Source organism: Equus asinus, chromosome 9, assembly GCF_041296235.1.
Source record: "Equus asinus isolate D_3611 breed Donkey chromosome 9, EquAss-T2T_v2, whole genome shotgun sequence".
In the NCBI taxonomy this organism is placed as follows: domain Eukaryota; kingdom Metazoa; phylum Chordata; class Mammalia; order Perissodactyla; family Equidae; genus Equus; species Equus asinus.
In genome coordinates, this window is record NC_091798.1 from 33,852,413 (window position 1) to 33,872,319 (window position 19,907).

A 19,907-nucleotide genomic window follows, 5' to 3' on the forward strand; every position below is an offset into this window, starting at 1 on the left:
GCTGACGCCAAGCCCATGAAAATAACTCTTCACAGTGGCCTCCCAATCAATACGGGGCTTTATTTGCTGCATGTCACACCCTCTGTTCATTGTATTCACTCAGCTGAATTGGCACAGAAGAGGCAGCACAAAGGCTGGCCTCAACTCTGAGGGGCCCTGCCGGAGCAGTGCAAGGAGAAGAGCCTGTGCTGGGCATCAGAGCTCTGGGATCTGGCTCCAACTCTGCTGTTAACTCACTGTGTGGCCGTGCCCACTCTGGGCCTCAGTGTCCTCTGCTTCTAAATGAGACGATTGGACCAAATGCTCTCCAAGGGCTGACCAGATTCAGAAATTGGCTATTATGTGATCCTAGAAAGAAGACAGGTGTATATCAGCTGTGGGCTGCCCTCCCAGCCTTTCAGTAGGTCAGGCTCAGGACTTTCCTGAGCCATAGTTTTGGGGAGAGAGAAACGAGCATCTTATGGGATGTTTAGCCACTGGATCTGCATCAGCCTCTGGTGGAGAATGTTGCTTATTGACATCATTTCCATGCAAGTGGAGTGTCATTTGTCACAGGGGTTTAGGGAAACACTCAAGATCAGTAATTTAAGAGAAACAAATTTTCCTTTCTCACCTATGTCAATTTAATTCTCCCAGTCATCTACTTCAGCAATCAAATACACTTCCCTAAAGAGCATTCGTTAAATCTAGACAGACATCTCACCAAACAGTCACCATGAGAAGCAGCCTGGTAGAAAAGGAAATCTGGTATAAGAACTGGAATTGTCACCTTGGAGTCCTAGGTCTGACGCTAAAGGAACTTTACTGTGCTGTGAGTTCTCTCCCCTCTTGGGGCCTCGCTTCCTGCTCTGTCCAGTGGTAGGGATGGATGAGGTATTACTGAAGGTGTTTTTCAGCTCAAATGTTCTAGCCAGAAGTTTGCGAATTGATGGCACAAAGACCATCTTCAGCCTGCAGAGGTGGTGAGTTTGCCCTATGTTGTGTGAACCATACAGTGTTCTAATTTGAATTGATTGACAACATTTAAAAATTTGAAATTTTCACATAAAAATTCAGATTTCTGGTTTCTTCTGAAAAAAAAATGAGCTAATCTGATAACATTGGGCTGAAGTCCTCCATGGTGGTCCTCAGCTGGAGCTGAGAAGCTCCTCCTCTTTGGATAAGGCCTGAGTCCTCCAGGGTCCACCATCCCCACCATGTCTGAGCTGATCACCCACTCAAGTTAAGTGTCAGCTCCGGAGGATCTTACACCTGGCCAGCTTTTCTCATTTACATCCTAATTCATCAAAATATTTGTGTTTTCAGCTGGTGTTCTCTCTTTTAGGATAGAGACTGCATGATCCAAAATCTCATTATATCACTAACGTCATCATTTGGCAATGATCTTGCTGGAAGACAGAAATTGGGTCCAATCAAAGATTGCCCTGGACAAGAAAACTGACAATAACTTTGGCTGCCTTGACCTCTCATACTAGTCAAGGGAGCTCATGGGCCCGGGGAACCATATCTACAGCTGATGGTTGGAAATGTCCCTGACATTGAATTAGTTGCATGATCCCTTGCTCTGTGACTCTCAGCAAGTCGGTAATCCTCTGTGACTTACTCTTTTCAAGTGTAAAATAAGTTGATTTAAAAATAAACAAGATTCCTTCCAAAGCTAAAATTCCCTGAAGCAGTATGAATACCTATACAAAGGTCCACATTTAAATCTGCCTAGGTGTGTGTACGTGTATTTCAGAGTGGAATATATCTACTTACTTTAAAGTATATGTTTTGTGGTAATAAGTACAGAGTCTATACCCAGAGTCATAACTAGTGATATAGGAACTGTGCCAGGACAAAAATCAGGAAGAACCTTGTCTGTAGCTGATGTTCCCTGAGAGACAGATGCAGTCCCAGATTCAACAGCAGAATTGGCAGTTTAGAGAGGGCCAGTGACAACTCGCAAGGACGAGTCAGAACTTATCAAAGATGACTGATGCTGAAATCTAAAGCCAGAGCCAGAAGTACAGGGAGGATCAACAACAGGACTGTGGGTGTGCTCTTTCTGAGCACTAATAAATGCTGCAAAGTGCCTTCCTTCTTCCCTCCCAGATGTTCATTTTATTGGGAAGTTTTAGCCCTGTGTCTTAGTGGAGACATAGGTACTTTAATAATTGACATCTGAAACTGTATTACTGCTCAACCTTCCAAATGAGACTCTAGTTCAAGCTGTGCAGCCTGTCTGGGCCTAAGGGCCCTTATGTTAGTGGGCAGGCTGACTTCTGCACACCAGGAACATCGAGATTCCATGGGCAGGCTGACCTCTGCACACCAGGCACATCGGGATTCCAGGGGCAGGCTGACCTTGACACACTAGGAATTTGGGATTCAGACAGCCTGGGTGGAAAGCCCAGTGCTGCCATGTCCTAGATATGACCTCAGATGAGTAATCAAGACTTCCTGAGTCTCAGTTTCTTCATCTATAAAATAGGGTTATAATAGTATCCTCCCCATACATTTGTGTGATAATGAAATAGCCATGGAAACTGCTTAGCACAATTCCGGCCTCATAGCAACTAACTGAAAATTTCTCAGCTAATGTTCTTCTTTTTTACTATTGAAAATTTTAGAATCCTTGCCAATAATAATAATAATATCCTTTATTAAGTTGCTTGACTGTGCTAAGCCCATTCAATATCCACAACTCTGAAAAGTGGGTACTATTATTATTGTTGCCATTTTTAAATGAGAAAACGTAGTCTGTTCATGTTTAGGAACTTGTCCCAGGTCAGAGCCAAACTACAAACCCCATCTGACTGCAGAGTGTGTGCTCTTCGTGATGGCCCATGCTGCTTCCATCAAATGTGCTGTCTACAATAATGAGAGAGCCTCTGAGGAACCACTCGACTCTCCATGGCCTGAGTGAGTGAAGGTTTCCATATAGGAGTTCAGGAAAGGTCTGTCACTGACAGTGAAGATGGCTACTCAGTTCTGTGTGTGCTGTTGTTGGTTTTTTTGGTGAGGAAGATTAGCCCTGAGCTAACATCCGTTGTCAATCTTCCTCTTTTTCCTGAGGGAGATCGGCCCTGAGTTAACATCTGTGCCCATCTTCCTCCATTTTATACGTGGGATGCCTGCCACAGCATGGCTTGATGAGCAGTGCACAGGTCTGTGCTCAGGATCTGAACTGGGTGAAACCTGGGCCGCCGAAGAGGAGCACACGAACCAAACCACTATGCCACCAGGCTGGCCCCCTGTATGTGCTTTTAAAGGGTCAATTTGGTTTTCATATTTGATTTTTCTTCTGCTAATATAATCATTCTTAAATTCATACCCTCTCCTAAAATTTGACTGTGCAATATTCCCTTAAATTTTAAAACCTAGTAAAATTGAAAGGAACATCCCTGATGTTGAGAAGAAAACTGGTCCCACTGCTATCCAGAAATGTTCTGAAAAGGACCTCTTTGACTTGAATACATAGATTATAAATGTGTTAGTATATATATTAGTGTTAGATACATGTATCTGTAGGAACCAGACATAATAATAAGCCACAAAACTTAACCCCGCCAAAGGTCCAATTCGAATTTGAAACAGAGATCTCCATGGAACAAAATAGGCCACATTTGTCAGAACTGACTCCCCAACCCTGTCTTAGCCACCCCCCCCCCTCACCCCCCTGCATCTCCAACCTTTTTTTGCTTTCCTCTACTCTCCAGTCAGCTCTGACTTTGGCAAGCAGTCAAGAAGTGAACAAGAGAGATGGAAGTTCTCTGAGTATCAGACCCCTTACTGGCCATTCAGCCATGCAAGCTGCGAATCCAGTTAAAAAAAATGTTGCCTTTCTTTTCCTCTTTGCTCTCTAACGAACTGCCTCCTTCTCCTCCCCACCACCAGAGAGGGAAAACAATCGAAAGCATTAGTATTCCTATGAAAAGGGGCAGTCACAAGGGTGTGACTGCAGGCCTGCTGTAGCTGCTCTAGGACGCTGCCAGGGGCTGAGAAGGGACGAACTCCAATTACTCCAGCTCAGACTGGTCCTGGCATGGTCAGATGGAGGAGACAGAGCAGTGATTCACAGCAGGACGTGGCTCTTGCCGACCGACCATTCTCCTGGGACTCATCAGTCTCCTCTCCGACAAGATGATACCTGGTGTGCAAATCTCCTTTTAGAAATGCACAGATTACATTATGTATTTCTCTTCTTATTGGCCTTTTAAGAACAACTGGGAGCTCTTACCTAACCTGAAGTGTCTCTTTGTGTTTCTTTCAGGAATTGGGGCCCTCGCCCAGGACACACTATGGTGCTTCAGCCAAGTGAAAGGCACTATCGAGATTGGAGCGACAGAAGGTAGGGAAAGCTCCCCACACCCTTTTCCTTGCTTTCTTGGGGGTTTGTGCTGGTTCCAGATCTGAAATCGTTCGTTCATCTTTGCCTCCATCAATGTAAGTCTCCGCACATCCCAGAATAGCATTCTGAGCTGGAAATGGATTTAATAATTTCTTTCTACCCTTTTTTTCTGTTGAAGCTTGCTTTATTCCCACCAATAAGGCAGCGCTGAAATGAACTTTCGGTGAGACAGGTTTGAAGAGAGGCTAAACGAGGCAAGTCTTGTTTCAGGATTGTCTGTCAGCTCTGTAGAATTCTGAGTCCCAACACTTCAAGACGGTCAGACATTAATTTCTTCCTTCCATTCTTTGTTGATCGCTTGCTACCACACATGAAGCACACAGGCAGAACGAGGCATTCAAGTCTACTCACATAAACCATGGGCACATTGAGTCCCAATATCAGCATATGATTGCCTTTCTGGCTCTCAGGAGATTTTCGTATTCCAAGGCCCTTTACCTGGCATAATGCATTCCTTTTCCTCTCCTGAAGAACTTTTTTTTTTTCAATTCTCTTCATTTTCTTTTCTTATAAGCCTGAGCTTGGAGACCTCTATGAGTCTCCCAAAGGATGTCTGCATTTCAAAATAACTGAATGATAGGCAATTGGAAGGAACTAGAATAGCGCTTCTGGGTGTTTTAAATCAACATTTAGCTGTTCTAGCGGAATGCAGTAAGGGTTGCCTGGAACAGATTGCACCGCATTGGTGGTGGGCATAGAGTGCTGTGGACACCACAGATCTAAAACCAATTTTAGTGAGTGAGGAAGTGAACCATTGACAGCGCTGGCCTTCTATATGGAAACTAACGTGCATAAATGCATGTGAACTTTTGGATCATTCCACAGCATTCTAACTGAGTAAAAATAATTTGAGTAAAAATTACTTTGAGTAACTCGGAGGAGGTATGTTATCTAAAACCTTGCAGTAATTCATTTTTAGAAACTCAGTATAGTGGTGGATACCCCAAAACCAAATGATTTATGTTCAAAGAGTGGGCAAAATCACACTAAAATAAATTAATGACTGAATGTATAAAATTACACTTTTGTACAGCATCTTCTATTTTTCAGATGCACTGTCAATGGAGCTTTACCAATGATCCCCATGGACCCCCTGTGAAGTAGACAGAGCAGGCTTTATTAGGCCCGTTTTCTACCCATCTAATCAGCAGTGTTGTCGAGTGTCATCTATCTGGCAGCACTGTCCTAGGCATTAGAGATAAAAAAGGGAAGGGAAAAAAAATAACTTACTCCCTAACCTCAGGAATCTTAAGAAAACTGAAGCTCAAGTTAATCAGTTGTTTTAAATCTTAGCCATGATTCAAAATCACTTGTGCTTTTTAAACAATAGACTCCAGATCCCCAAGAGTTACAAATTAGAGGTTTGAGGACCAGGATGATGCCCAGAAGATTCTGATGGAGTGGACTGGCTTTGGGGACCGCCAGGCTAGATGACTTGTTTAAGGTCATGCATTATTCTCAGACTCTGGACTTAAATCTTCTCTTTGTGACCGGCTCCCTACTGACTACAAGGATTCTTAGTGTCCACTCCAAGTATAGCTCTTATCAACTGAGGACTTCCTATGTGGTGAGTACTCTTTAGTAAGTGCTTAAGACAAGTTAATAAGATAATGTAGGTATGACATTTATCACAGTGCTTGGCGCTGTGTAGGTTCTCAATATTTGCAAGCTATTATTATGAATATCATTGTAATAGACTTTCCTTCTAATTTAATCCTCACAAAACCTTATGAGAGGTAGGTATATGTATTTCCACTTTACCTATGAGAATATTGAAGCTAAAGTAACAGAAGACTAAGTTCTTTGCCATGTTGGACACTAGCACACAGCCACTGGCATCTAGGTTCCCTGGCCAACATATCTTTGATGTCATTTAACTTCACTAATACTGCCTCAATGACACTTGAATATTTGTTGAGTGAATTAATGAATGACTCTCACTTGATAAAAATCAAGGTTCTTAAAAATCAGGTTCCTTTTTTTTAATTGGCCTGCTCTATCCAAGTTGGTTTTCTGTACTGATCAAAATCAATAAAAATTATTCAACTTTCAACTTTCTCTTCCATCTCACTTGTTCCTGCTAATGACTTTTCCATTATATTTCTACCACTTCCCAGCTGGTGACCATGGCCAAGTCACTTACCGTCTCTGTGCTTAAGTTTCGTTTTATGCAAAATGGAGATAATGATATAGATATCTGTTAGGATGGCTGTAAGGGTGAGGTGAACAAAATTATATATATACTCATATATGTATATCTGGCATCTAGACTGTTATAAGATGCTCAAATTGCATTACCTGCTCTTATTGTATTATAAAGGCAAGAGTGAGACCAGGTAAAGTGACAAAAATAAATATTTTAATGCAATATTTTTTAAAAAACCAAAATTAATGCAAAGAACCCACAATGAATGAAATATCAAAATGTTAAATAAAGACAGGCTCGGTATTACTGACTTAACTGTTTCCTTGGCTTCAGGCTCCAATAAGGCTCAGCATGGCATTGTTACGGCTCATTTAATTAACTGTGTATCTTGGGTATCAGCTAGTAGGCTGGAATTTTTCACATTCCAAATTATTCAGTAGGCTATTAGATGGATGACACTGAGTCCAACAATAAACATTTAGTGAGTGCTTATCAGATCCAAGGCACTGCCCCAGAGAGTGAAAGGGTTATAGAGATCAATAAAATATAGTTCGAGTTCTCAGAAATACACCGTTTAAAGGGAGACAGGAATTGGTACATAAGAATGAGGCATTATGTCAAGAAATATAAGACAAAGTGAGCTAAAAACAAAGTGTTTTGATTAAAAACTAAAGTGCTTTGAGTAAAAAAGAGGTAGAAATCTCATCTATTTATGGGGACAAAGATAGACTTAATGGGAAGAAAACATTTAAAATAGAACTTAAGAGATTTTTAAAAATATAACATTTATTCTTTTCCTTTTCTGATTACTAAAACAGTATGGTCTCAGTGTAGAAAATTTGAAATATAACTAAAAAAAAGATCGCACAATAAATTTCATTCATAATCCCACAACCCACACATCTACACTGGTAAAAGTATGTGGTCTATCTTTCTAACCTCTTGACTATGTGTATATTCATCAATCAGTTTAGCCAGCAAATAAGTGCCACGTGACAGATACTGCAAAAGGGACTGGTTAGTTTATAATGAACAAAATCAATACAATTTTTTTTTTACCAAAATGAAATCACAATGGAAATCCTATTTTGTAAATAGATGTTTTCACTTAGCAATGTATAGTGATCACCTTTCATTTTATGAACAGTAGGTATGCCCTAATTTATTTATGCAAATTTTCAAGTGTATAACAACACTGTTATGAACATTCTCTAATAGCTACTCTGCGTTTATCCAGGAAAACCTATGGGGTAGAGTGATTATAAGAGCATATGTTTTACGATAAAACACCTGATTCAAAATTTTGCCTCCCTACTTTTTCGTACAGAGCAAGTTACCTCAAATTATTCATAATTTCATTTCCCGATATATAAAATTGGGATAATAAAATCTACCTTGAAGAATTGCTGTAAGAATGTATTTGGACAGATATTTTAAACAACATAGCACATAGAAAATGTTCAATAATTATGATTAGTTGTTATGATTATATCACTGCAATACATTCTTAAAAATGAAATTCCTTGGCTTAGATTATGGAGGTATATTTTAAGATTTTTTAAAATGTAAAGTATCAATAGCCCTTTAGAGGCACTAATGACTTACATATCCACTATCAGTATGTAACAGTGCCCATTTTCCAAACTCTCCGATTTAAAAATTGGATTTACAGTATCCGTTAATTGACACTTCTTTTTTTAAATTGATGTATAATTGACATATAACATTGTGGAATTTAAGGTGTCCAACATGTTGATTTGATATATTTATGTAATTGATACTTCTCTGATTGCTCAAGTTCTCAGAGGATTTCAGGAAGCAGAAATTATGAGATATGAAAAGGAAGGAAGTTGAAATGGTGCGAATAGCATGTACAAACGTCCTGAGGTTTGTAGGCTCAGAAAGAGGAAGAATTCCATTTTGTTGGGCGTAGAGTACCTGCAGAAGCAAAGTGAAAGACTAAACTCGAAAGGTAGGCGGGACTCAGGTTGTGAGGTGCTTGAATGAGAGTAAATGATCCTCAACATCCTGTGCCATATGATGCCAAGTGATATTGCTGGGGACTGAAAAAGTTATTGTTGTGCCATACAGACCAAATGGAAGTGATGTCAGCTCCTTTCAGACAATGGCAATGAAATTAATTTATTGGTAAAGTAGAAATGTCACTCAAATTCATTAATTCATTCACTCATATATTCAATAGATATTTATAAATGTCTGCTTTGTTCCAGGCACTGTGCCAGGTGAGTAAGACATATCATGTACTAGTAAAAAATTTATTTTATAATGAGAGACTCAGCCAATAAAAAAGGTAGAAAATAGCTCATTCGAGGTTTTGATGAACACTGAGAAAGACTTTAACAGGGTGGCATGAGACAGTTCTTAGAGGAGCTCACTTCAATGTGGGGCATCAGGGAAGGCCTCTCTGAGGAGGTGACACCTGAGCCAAGGCCTGAAGGACGGGAATGTGCCAGCGTCAGAGAACCATGCCTTGGTCATTGCAGGTAGTAATAAAACGAGCACATGTACAGGCCCAGTGCCAGCAGAAAAGGTGATGTTTTCAGAGCACATACAAGAGCCCAGTGTGGCTGCAGCTGGGCAAGAGCAAGCTGTGTGCTCTGAAAGGAGATTGAGAGGTAGGAAAGGGCTAGATCAGCTGGGACCTTTTAGGTCACCTTAAAGAGGCTGGGTTTTATTCTGAGAATAGGGGGACTCCTTGCCATGGAAGGAGTTTAAATATTCAATTTATCTTGTTAAAATAAGTTCTTATTGGAGTTCTGATGAGAGACAATGTGGCTTTATTAGAGTAGAGAAGGTGCTGATGATGAGAAGAGAACAGGCTCCAGACATATTTTGGAGGTAATGGACTGGCTTTTAGGGGAGAGGTGAAGTAGGGACTTAAGATAGCTCCTGGGTTTGGGCTTTGAGCAACTGAGTGATTTGTGGGTACCAGTCATTGAGACTGGGAAACCTGGAAAAGAAGCATATTTGGAGATGTAGGGGAGGAAAGACATCCCCCCTACCCTCCTGGGTTCACTAGCTGGGTCTATGAAATAAACCAACAACAGGGGAAAAGGTACACAAATTTGTTAAGTTTTAATATTATGTGCGTGGAGGTACGACAGGAAAAAAAAGTGAATACTCAAAAAGGCGGTGAGATTTGAGAGCTATACCATCTTAGTTGGAAAGGGGAGGAGTGATGTAGGCCTCTTAGAGGACAGTAAATGAGTCTTAGGAAAGATGAATGAGGCCTTAGAAGAACAGATGGAGACCGGCTGGTTGGTGACAAAGTTTGTCTGCGATAAGAGTCAGTCTTCCCTGGTTGATGGAACTCCCGGGGAGGGGATTGATGACAAGTGAATTCCTTTTGGAGGATCCCTCTTTTGGTAAATACAGGGGATTCAGAGAAAACGTCTCCCTACATTTGCTGTTTTTCAAATGTCTTCAGCTTAAAATAATCAATACATCAAAGCAGCATATTTTGGGGTGACATGTCCTGAACTCCTTCTGGGAGAAAAATCATAAGCTTCGTTTTGAGCATATTGAGTGTGAAATGGTTATAAGATACTCAGATGTAGATGCCAAGAAGGAATTTGTCTATGTGAGTGTGGTCTTGATGGAGAGAGTGTGAGATGGACCTAAAAACGAGGGAGGCAGCAGCATGTACATGGGATTCAGAACCGTGGGACTTGGTGGGGTCACATATGTCATACAGACCATGTTAACATGCAGTCAACAAACAACTTGTCGATGGCCTGAAGCTTTCACTATTTTGCTGGTGAGTAGGATGCCATCTAAGCATCGTTCACTTAGTTTAGTTCTTGGAAGACACTCATTGAAAGGTTCACCATATGCAATTCTTGTATTCGATTTGCCTAGCACGCACATTCATATAATATATGATTTCATCTCATGGAGTTTTACACTATGTCATCATAGGAGTACTTTACATGCTGGAAATTGCCCACTCTGGGCGTCAGGCAATATCTTCAGATTTGGTGTATGATTCAGTACATGGGAAGAAGTCAGAATTATCTGATATTTCTGGGGTGTTTTTTTCCTGACTGTAGAATATAGCTATTTCCTTTCTGATACTACAATTCTAGGGTGTTTCCTTCTACAGCTCAATGTCCATCAATATAGGTCATTTCATCTTATTCATGGGAAATAACGGTGATATTTATTCTGTTTTGCTACATGGGCGTAACTTTCCTTCCTTCCCCTCCCTCCAAAAAGATGACTCATGTAGAGGGAAGAATGAAGCGTTCTATTGAGTCGGTTTTCTAGTGAACTATCAATTTAGCTGCCGATGTGAGGTGCATTCCAGGCACCCTAACCTAGAAGCTGTTGATTGGGAGTGACTTTCTAGCAAAGAGTCCTCCACCTCAAACGTATGCAAGAGTGTCTGATCTTTGCACTGATACTTGAGAAACTCAGAGATAGTAGGAATGATTTTTCTGAGAAACTTGGGAATATTAGGCATGATTTTTCAGCTTCCCTTCAGTGATTATGACTTTTTGCTGTCATCAAAACAGAAAAATACTAACTGGATTGTCTCAAAGCAGCATAAAGACTGTGACCTTCTAATTTTATAGAAAGAAGTCAGTGATTGACAAATTACCCTTTTAGATGTTTATGCAACATAAATGGCAAAGGGCGATTGTAACGTCACTCCACAGATCTTAGTCTAAACAATATAAAATGAGCCTCGTTTGCCTCACTCTTTCCACCCCTGATATGGGCTACCGTGGTGGCTGTGGTGAGAACTCCCATCTCAGGAAGAAGAGCTCTTGTCTTTGGACAGAAGTTTTTTTTTTTCCAGGAGATTAGAATACTTGGACAGAAGCTTTTTGGATCCACAACCTCAGGCCACCAATATAGAGTTATTAATCAGTCAGGTTATCCCCTAACTTTAAACTGGGTCCAGCTACCCAGTTAGTGACCTTGGGCAGCTTACTGAAAGATTTCCAAACTTTATAGCGCATGGGATCCCTTGAGGAGGGCGTTAAAATGCATATTCCTTGTCCTACCCCTGGAGATTCTGCATCAGAAAGTCTGGGATGCAGTCAAAGAGTTTACAAATTTCACAGGCATCCCAAATCATTCTAACACAGGTTGATCCAAGAAACACACTGAGAAACTCTATTTTCTCTTTCCTTACATCAGAGGGCTATGGCGAGAGCAGAGCAGAGAGAACATCTGAGCATATTTTGAGTGCTTTTAAAGGAAACCAGAACGCCAATAAATACAAGGTTACTGTACAGCCCAGCTCTCCGCCGCAGGCACTAAGGAGAGTGAAAGCCTCTCCTCTGTGTGTCAAAAGGAAGCCCAGAAGCTCCCCTCTGCATCAGAGAGTCTACAAAGGGATTTCCCAAGCAACTGTACTTTGTACGGGGCTCCAATCTGCTGGAAGCAAAGTTGGTCTGATTATGAACAAGTTGCCACGAGATGAAAGCATTTTTCTCCGCTGTGATGGAGGCTGTCTTGATGCGAGACAGCTGCGGGCTTGCTGTACTCTGAAGGCAACCTGGTGAGAGGTGGACTCCCAGGAAGCTTGCAAGGCTCTGTGGGGGAAGGGAAGCAGATTCTGTGCAAAGCACTGCGGTCAAACATCCTGTTCTCTTTGTAAGCATTAGGTAATTAAATGTTGCCAAGCCAAGAAAGAGCAAAAGCTCCATGGCATTCATTTCACCCCTGCCCTAACACTAATCTCATTAAATGTGTTTAGTCAGCAAATAGCTATGGAGCACCCACTATGTGCCAGGCACTGAGCTGGGTGAACAAGATACTGTTGCTCTCCGCTTAAGCAGTTTATATCCTCTTGAGGGATATCAACAAGTGGTTGTCAATTGCAATCCAGTGTGGGTGTGGAAAGTGCTAGAAACAGAGTAAGCTACCCAACCCTCTCACAGTGGGGTGGCAGAAGGAGCAGGGAAGCCTCGCTAGTGTAACTGGCAGCCAATAGGAGACCTAAAGAAGGAATAGAAATTAGCCAGCCTTTTTAGGCACAGAGACCAAGTTTTATTTAGGGTTAACTATTCTTTTAGGCAGATTACTCATCTTCCCTGGTCTGTCTTGAGATGATGTTGACAGGCTTTGTTGATAAGATCTCTGAAAGCACGATACCATAGCTGGCCACGGTAGAGTAATAATAATGATAATTCTATTTAATCAGACTTCACTGGGCCGGATTCTGTAATAATAACTTTCAGTATATTACCTCGTTTCATCTTTGCCACAATGAGAAGATATGAAGCAACTTAACCACATTTTACAAAGGAGGAAATTGAGGGCCAGGAAGTTTAACAACTTACCCCAGTCACACACCTGTCTGATCTCAGAGTGCATGTTCTTAACCACGGTGAGAGGGTGGTGTTGGAAAGGAGCCTGGCACCTGGTCGGGGCTCAGTGAATATTTATTGAATAAATATAGCCTTCAGTAAGTAATAAATGTCAACAAACCAAAAATCATTATTACCATTAATATAACAACAATGAATGTTTTCAGGAGAATAAAATAACTCATTCAAAACAATCCCTTACAAATATACATAGTTCTTTCCTGCTTTTAACACATATGGGTCATTTATTTCTTATAACGTCCATGGCAGATAACTAGACTAGGTTTTATAATTCCACATTACAGATATAAAAGAGATAGTATGGATGTTACAGATAGAAGGTAGACTATTCCTCATTGAAATGAGGAGATTAAGGCAGATAGAGATAAATTTTAAATTGCCCAAGGTCTCAGAGAGACTGGAAAGCAAACTTTTGAATCCCATACCGGAGATTTTTCTACTGCTCGTCTTCTACTATACAATATGGATTGATGGCTTTGGGGTGGGGAGTCCTCTGTTCTAGAAGCACTAACTACTAATTTAAAACGTAGTTGACTGTCTTGAAAAAGAAGGGCACAGGTCACAAGGCAGCTCAAGGGAAATCTATCGCTCACGATGCTTTCAGCTGCAACAGAAAATTCATCTCAAAATTCTAGAACAGTAAAAGAATTACTATCCCTTCCTTGGTTCTGCAAATATCTGCTAAGTAGCTACTGTATACCAGGCTTATAGGCGTTAGAGATTCATCAGTGGAGGAGATATACGATAGATAAAAATAAATTAGTAAAATATCAAAAAATAAGGTTGTAAATGCCATAGAGGAAAGTAAAGCAATAGGGGGTGCAGGGGTGTGGGTATTCTCTTTTAAATAGGATGACCAAGACTTCATGCAAAAAAAAAAATGACATTTGAGCAATGATATGAAGAAGGCAAGAGATCAAGTCATGTAGCTATCTGGGGAGGAGAGTTCCAGAGAGGTAACAGGTAGTGCAAATGTCCTGAGGCAAGAGCTTATCTGGTATGTTCAAGGTCTAGACATGCGACTAGTATGGCTGAAGTTGAGTGAGCAGAGGGAGAAGTTGTGAGAGATGGAGACAGAGAAATGATGGCTGGTAGACGCAAGCAGGGGCTTTGAGACCATTATGAAGACCTGGACTTCTGCCTGAATGAGGTAGAGAGCCACTAGTTGTAAAACGCTCTTTTTAGCAGCAGGTCAATAATAAATGGTAAGGAGCCAAGGTCAGAAGCAAAGAGCCCACTTAGGTGGTTATTGCAACAACCCGGTTGTTCACATAATAACTCCTGGGGCAGGGAGCCCCCGGAGCTGATTAATTTCCTGGCTGGAGAACAGCATGGAGGACTCAGATTCTCTCTGTCCTCCTACTTTGCTGTCCTTGGGATGTCAGCTTTGTCCCAAAACAACCACAACCATTCTGGGCATTACACTCAGACACAACAATATCCAGTGAAAGGATATTGGGCTTTTAAAAACAAAAACAAAAACAAGAAATCTGTTTTCCCCAGCAAATTTCTTTAGGTATCCCCTTGGCCCCAGTCTGAGTCATATGGCCACCTCTAAACCAACATTGATGAGGAGAGTGGGATTAGACTAGATGGTTTACACAAGTTAGGTTTGCATCTGAGCTTGATGTAGCATCTCTGAGGGAAGGACACACAAAAATATCTGGCCTCTGCAGCAAGGAACGGGGAGTCCAGCAACAGTCAAGTCAACTACAGGAAGAAGAGGCAGGTGTGGATTAACCTATTCCGTAGCCCCCTCTGAGCAAAGGGTAGAGAGGTTCATTGGCTTGTTCTTTGTAGAACATTTGGCTCAGACAAGTCCGACGGCCACGCTTCCCTGGACTGAAGCTGGGGGTTCCCTGAAGCTGGGGGTTGGGGTGTGTGAGATGACTTACCTTTTGTTTTCTTTTCATGTTACTAATTAAGCAGATTTAGCATCATCCCACTTTTTGCCTATGTAATTTTTTAACGAAATTTAAAAGCTGAGAATAAATAATTAAGCACGTGGGCACTGAGGGGTGGTTCTCAGTTCTGTGCTCAAGGTCTCAGGTAAGTGTCATGCCTTTTTCTTCAGCATGTTTATTTTTAATTTATTAGGTAGAGCTTTTTTTAAAAAAAAAAAAAAGAGTGTAGCTACCTTTATAATAGTATGGTTAGGGGTAAGAATATTGAATTTCATTCATCCATTTATTCAGTAAATATGTATTGGGTACTAGGTGTTGGAAACAGCAGCCCTTGAAATAGCCAAGGTCTCTAGTGTTATGGAGTTCACATTCTAGAAGGTGAGATGGACAATAAAAAAAGAAAACTTACAAAGACACAAGGTGATTTCAGATGGTGACATACACTATGAAATATATAAAATGTAGTAATGTGGCAGTGGCTGAGTGAGGGGAGGGGACGGGGGCATGGGCGTGCCTCATTTTATGGTGCTTTGTTTTATTGCACTTCACAGATTTTGCAGTTTTTTTACAAATTCAAGGTTTTTGGCAACCCTGTGTCGAACAAGTCTATTGGTGCCATTTTTCCAATGGCATTTACTCACTTTGTGTCTCTGTATCACATTTGGTAATTTTCACAGTATTTCAAACTTTTTTTTATTATTGTTGTATTTGTTATGGGGATCCGTGAGCCGTGATCTTTGATGTTACTATTGTAATTGTTTTGGAGCGCCATGAACCCCGCCCATATAAGACAGTGAACTTTATGGATAAATGCTGTGCGTTCTGACTGTTCCACCAACCAGCCATTCCCAGTCTCTCTGCCTCTCCTCAGGACTCCCTATTCCCTGAGACACAACAATATTGAAATTAGACCAGTTAATAGCCTTACAATGGCCTGTAGGTGTTCAAGTAAGAGTCACGTATCTCACTAAAAGCTAGTGTCTTACTGTCTTCACTAAGGTGAAGAAGGCATGTCAAAAGCCAAGACAGTCTGAAAGCTAGGCCTCTTGTGCCAAACTGTTAGCCAAGTTGTAAATGCAAAGGAAAAGTTCTTGAAGGAAATTAAATGTGCTACTCCAGTGAACACAGGAATGAGAAAAGAGTGAAACAGCCTTATGGAGATATGGAGAAAGTTTTAGTAGTCTAGATAGAAGATCAAACCAGCCACAACATTGCCTTAAGCCAAAGCTTAATCCAGAACAATGCCCTAACTCTCTTCAATTCTTTGAAGACTGAGAGAAGTCAGGAAGCTGCAGAAGAAAAGTTTGAAGCAAGCAGAGGTTGGTTCATGAGGTTTAAGGAGAGAAGCCATCTCCATAACAGAAAAGTGCAGGTGAAGCAGCAGGTGCTGATGCAGAAGCTGCAGCAGGCTACCCAGAAGGTCTAGCTGAGATCATTAATGAAGGGCTACACTGAACAACAGATGTTCAATGTAGATGAAACAGTCTTATATTGGAAGAAGATGCCATCTAGGACTTTATAGCTAGAGAGAAGTCACCGTCTGGCTTCAAAGCTTCAAAGGACAGGCTGACTCTCTTGGTAGGAGCTAGTGCAGCTGGTGACTCTAAGTTGAAACCAAGGCTCATTTACCATTCTGAAAATCCTAGGGCCCTTAAAAATTATGTTAAAACTACTGTGCCTGTGCTCTATAAATGGAACAACAAAGCCTGGATGACAGCACATCTATTTACCACATGGTTTACCAAATATTTTAAGCCCACTGTTGAGACCTGCTGCTCAGAATAAAAGATTCCTTTCAAAATATTACTGCTCATTGACAATGCGCCTGGTCACCCAAGAGCTCTGATGGAGATGTGCAGTGAGGTTAATGTTGTTTTCATGCTGCTAACACGGCATCCATTCTGCAGCCCATGGATCAAGGAGTAGTTACAACTTTTAAGTCTTATTATTTAAGAAATACATTTCGTAAGGCTATAGCTGCCATAGATAGTGATTCCTCTGATGGATCTGGGCAAAGTAAGTTGAAAACTTTCTGGAAAGGATTCACCATTCTAGATTCCATTATGAACATTCATGATTCATGGGAAGAGGTCAAAATACCAACATCAGCAGGAGTTTGAAAGAATTTGATTCCAACCCTCATGGATGACTGAGGGGATCAAGACTTCAGTGTGGGAAGTAACTGCAGATGTGATGGTGACAGCAAGAGAACTAGAATTAGAAGTGGAGCCTGAAGATGTGACTGAATTGTGGCACTCTCGTGATACAATTTAGTGGATGAGGAGTTGCTGCTTATGGATGAGCAGACAAAGTGGTTTCTTGAGATGGAATCTACTCCTGATGAAGATGCTGTGAAGATTGGTGAAGTGAAAACAAAGGATTTAGAATATTCCATAAACTTAGTTGATAAGGCAGTGGCAGGGTTTGAGAGGATTGACTCCAATTTTGAAAGAAGTTCTACTGTGGGTAAAATGCCATCAAACAGCATCACATGCTACAGAGAAATTGTTCATGAAAGGAAGAGTCAACCGATGCAGCAAACTTCATTGTGGTCTTATTTAATGAAATTGCTACAGCCGTTGTAAGCTTCAGCCACCACCACCCTGATGAGCAGCAGCCATCAACATTGAGGCCTGACCTTCCACCAGCAAAAAGATTATGACTCGCTGAAGCCTCAGATGATGGTAAGCATTTTTAAGCAATAAAGTATTTTTTAATTAAGGTATGTACTTGTTTTTTTTAGATATAATGCTGTTGCACACTTCATACATTACCATATAGTGTAAACATAACTTTTATCGCACTGGGAAACCAAACAATTCATGTGACTTGCTTTATTGTGGCGGTCTGGAACTGAACCTGCACCATCTCTAAGGGGTGCCTGTACTACTTTAGACAGTTGTTTTGTGGAGGATTTTCTAAAGAGGTGACATTTGAGTTAATATCCAAATAGTGAGTAGATGCTAGGGTCAAGAGACTCGTGGGAATAGTGTTTAGACACAGGGAACAGTGAGTACAAAGGCCCTGAGGCAGAAGCAATCTTGGCATGACCAGAAGGAAGGCCAGGATGACTGAAGTGGTGAGTGGGGGAAAGAGTCTGTGATGAGGTTGCAGAGGGCAGCAGAGGCAGGTTCACGTGAGGCCTTGCAAACAACAGTGAGTAATTTGTGTTTCATTCTGGGTACAATGGAAAGCGATTTGAGGATTTTATGCATGGGAATACCCTGATGTTTTAGAACTAATGTAGAATGGAAAACTGGTAATTTGACACTTAAAAGCCTAGGACATTACATCTCAGTGGGAACTTGAGTAACATAGCCTTCCTAGGATTGTACTGTGAAAAGTAAACCTCATCTTTAAACTCTGACGTTTTTGTTGTTTGTTTTGTTTTTGCTTCCAACCTAGAGGTCTTCATACCTTACCTCTCATAGTAAAGTACTGGCTGTGGTCTGGAGCTCACTGTGGGATCTTTGCCTAGGACCACAATAGAAACTTGTAAAATTTTCATTTTAGATAGTGTCCAGAGATTGATCTTCAAGGCGTTGTTGAGATCACTTAAATTCGGGAGCCTATAGAACTGACAGTGTCCTTTCAGTTTTTAGTTTGAGGAATGTAGGATCTCTTTTTTTTTATTTTACTCTTTACTACGTATGGTATTTTCAAAATTTTGTCAGCTGATTTTTTTGATTTGTTTTTCTTTTTTGAGGAAGATTGGCCCTGAGCTAACATCCGTGCCCATGTTCCTTTATTTTATATGTGGGACACCTACCACAGCATGGCTTGATAAGCGGTGTGTAGGTCCACGCCTGGGATCCGAACTGGCAAACCCCAGGCCCTGGAAGCTGAGCGCATGAACTCAATTGCTACACTGCCAGGCCATCCCCTGTCAGCTGGTTTTTAAGAATCATTATTACCTGTTGTTTCAGGAGTGATTCTTCTGATTATGATTTAAAGCAATCTTTCCCCAAATTAAGGCACAAGTCATTTCTCAGTGTGTGCTTCTTCCTCTACCCCGTTCATCGAGTGCACCAGGCAATTTCAGTGCTGACAGGTGTAGACAAACAATATTCAAGCAGTGAGGATTTCCAAATATTAATATTAAGTACCTATTTTCCGAGGAAAACTGATGGTAATTTTCTACCACTTACCATTCACACTTGCTTCAGAATTTCCCTTCTTGCTCTTTGTTAGTCTGCGGTTCAGGGAAAGTGCAGCGTCTCCTCAGACGCACCTGAGAGGGACTTGTTTTAGTAAGTAATTTTTAGCTTGCTGAAGGTAAGCTGCCTTTTAAAAATACTGTCATTTAATAGCAACTTAAACTGGTTCATGAAACTAAAACTGAAAAAATAATTCACCAGCTTCATTCAAAAAAATTTTAAAAACCCAAGTACTACTTTTTAAATACTTACATTTCTTTTCACAGAAAGTGATACTCTTTGTGACCCCGGTAGAAACCCGAGGGCTTTGGGAAGATCTCACCTGACACAGTTAAGAGCATGAACCGTCTGGGTTTGAATCCCACAGTACTTTCTGGGTCACTTTGAACAGATGACATACCTTCTTTTCATTTAACTTTACTCCCCTCCTCTGTAAAATGGGGCAAATAATAGTTTCTCCTTCATAGGCTTGTCGAGAGCATTTAATCAAATAATTCACATAAAGCAGGGAACGTGACACAGAGTAAATGCTAATTAAGTGTTAGCTGTTATGCTGATGAAAGCACAGATCGCAAAAAAATAAAAATAACCTGTCATCCTGCCACCCAGATCATTATTTATTTTTAATGTTTAATATTTGATAAGTTTGATAAACTTGTTTCAAAATGAGTTTAAAATGTCCATCAGACCCATGTGTTGACTAAAAGGATTACTTGTACCTAGGTGCGAAGACATGCCTCATCTTTGGGAAGAACAGTAAATATCTATAGAAGATTCTAGGCTCAGGTCCTACCAAGATAATGTCAAAGCAGTTGAAAGAAAATTATAGATGGCTAATTGCCTCTATATCATCAACAAACATGAACGATTAATAAACACTCCTTACTCCTAATCAAAGTATTGTTTCTCCACATGATGTTAGTGAGCACATAGGTAACTGTGAGA

General features: G+C 40.8%; 1 protein-coding gene across 3 annotated transcripts in view; it reads left to right on the forward strand.

Annotated features, from left to right (window-relative positions):
* Window positions 1-3,914: 3,914 nt before the first annotated feature.
* Window positions 3,915-19,907, forward strand: part of PPP2R2B (protein phosphatase 2 regulatory subunit Bbeta) — a 435,701-nt gene continuing 419,708 nt past the window's right edge. The window contains exons 1-2 of one of the 3 annotated variants that reach the window (XM_070517246.1): window positions 3,915-4,135; window positions 4,256-4,333. In XM_070517246.1, the coding sequence (XP_070373347.1) occupies window positions 4,126-4,135; window positions 4,256-4,333 (88 nt within the window). In that variant the 5' untranslated portion in view covers window positions 3,915-4,125. The remainder of the gene's footprint in view (window positions 4,136-4,255; window positions 4,334-19,907) is intronic. The other 2 variants (XM_070517250.1, XM_070517249.1) reach the window with 2 other exon arrangements.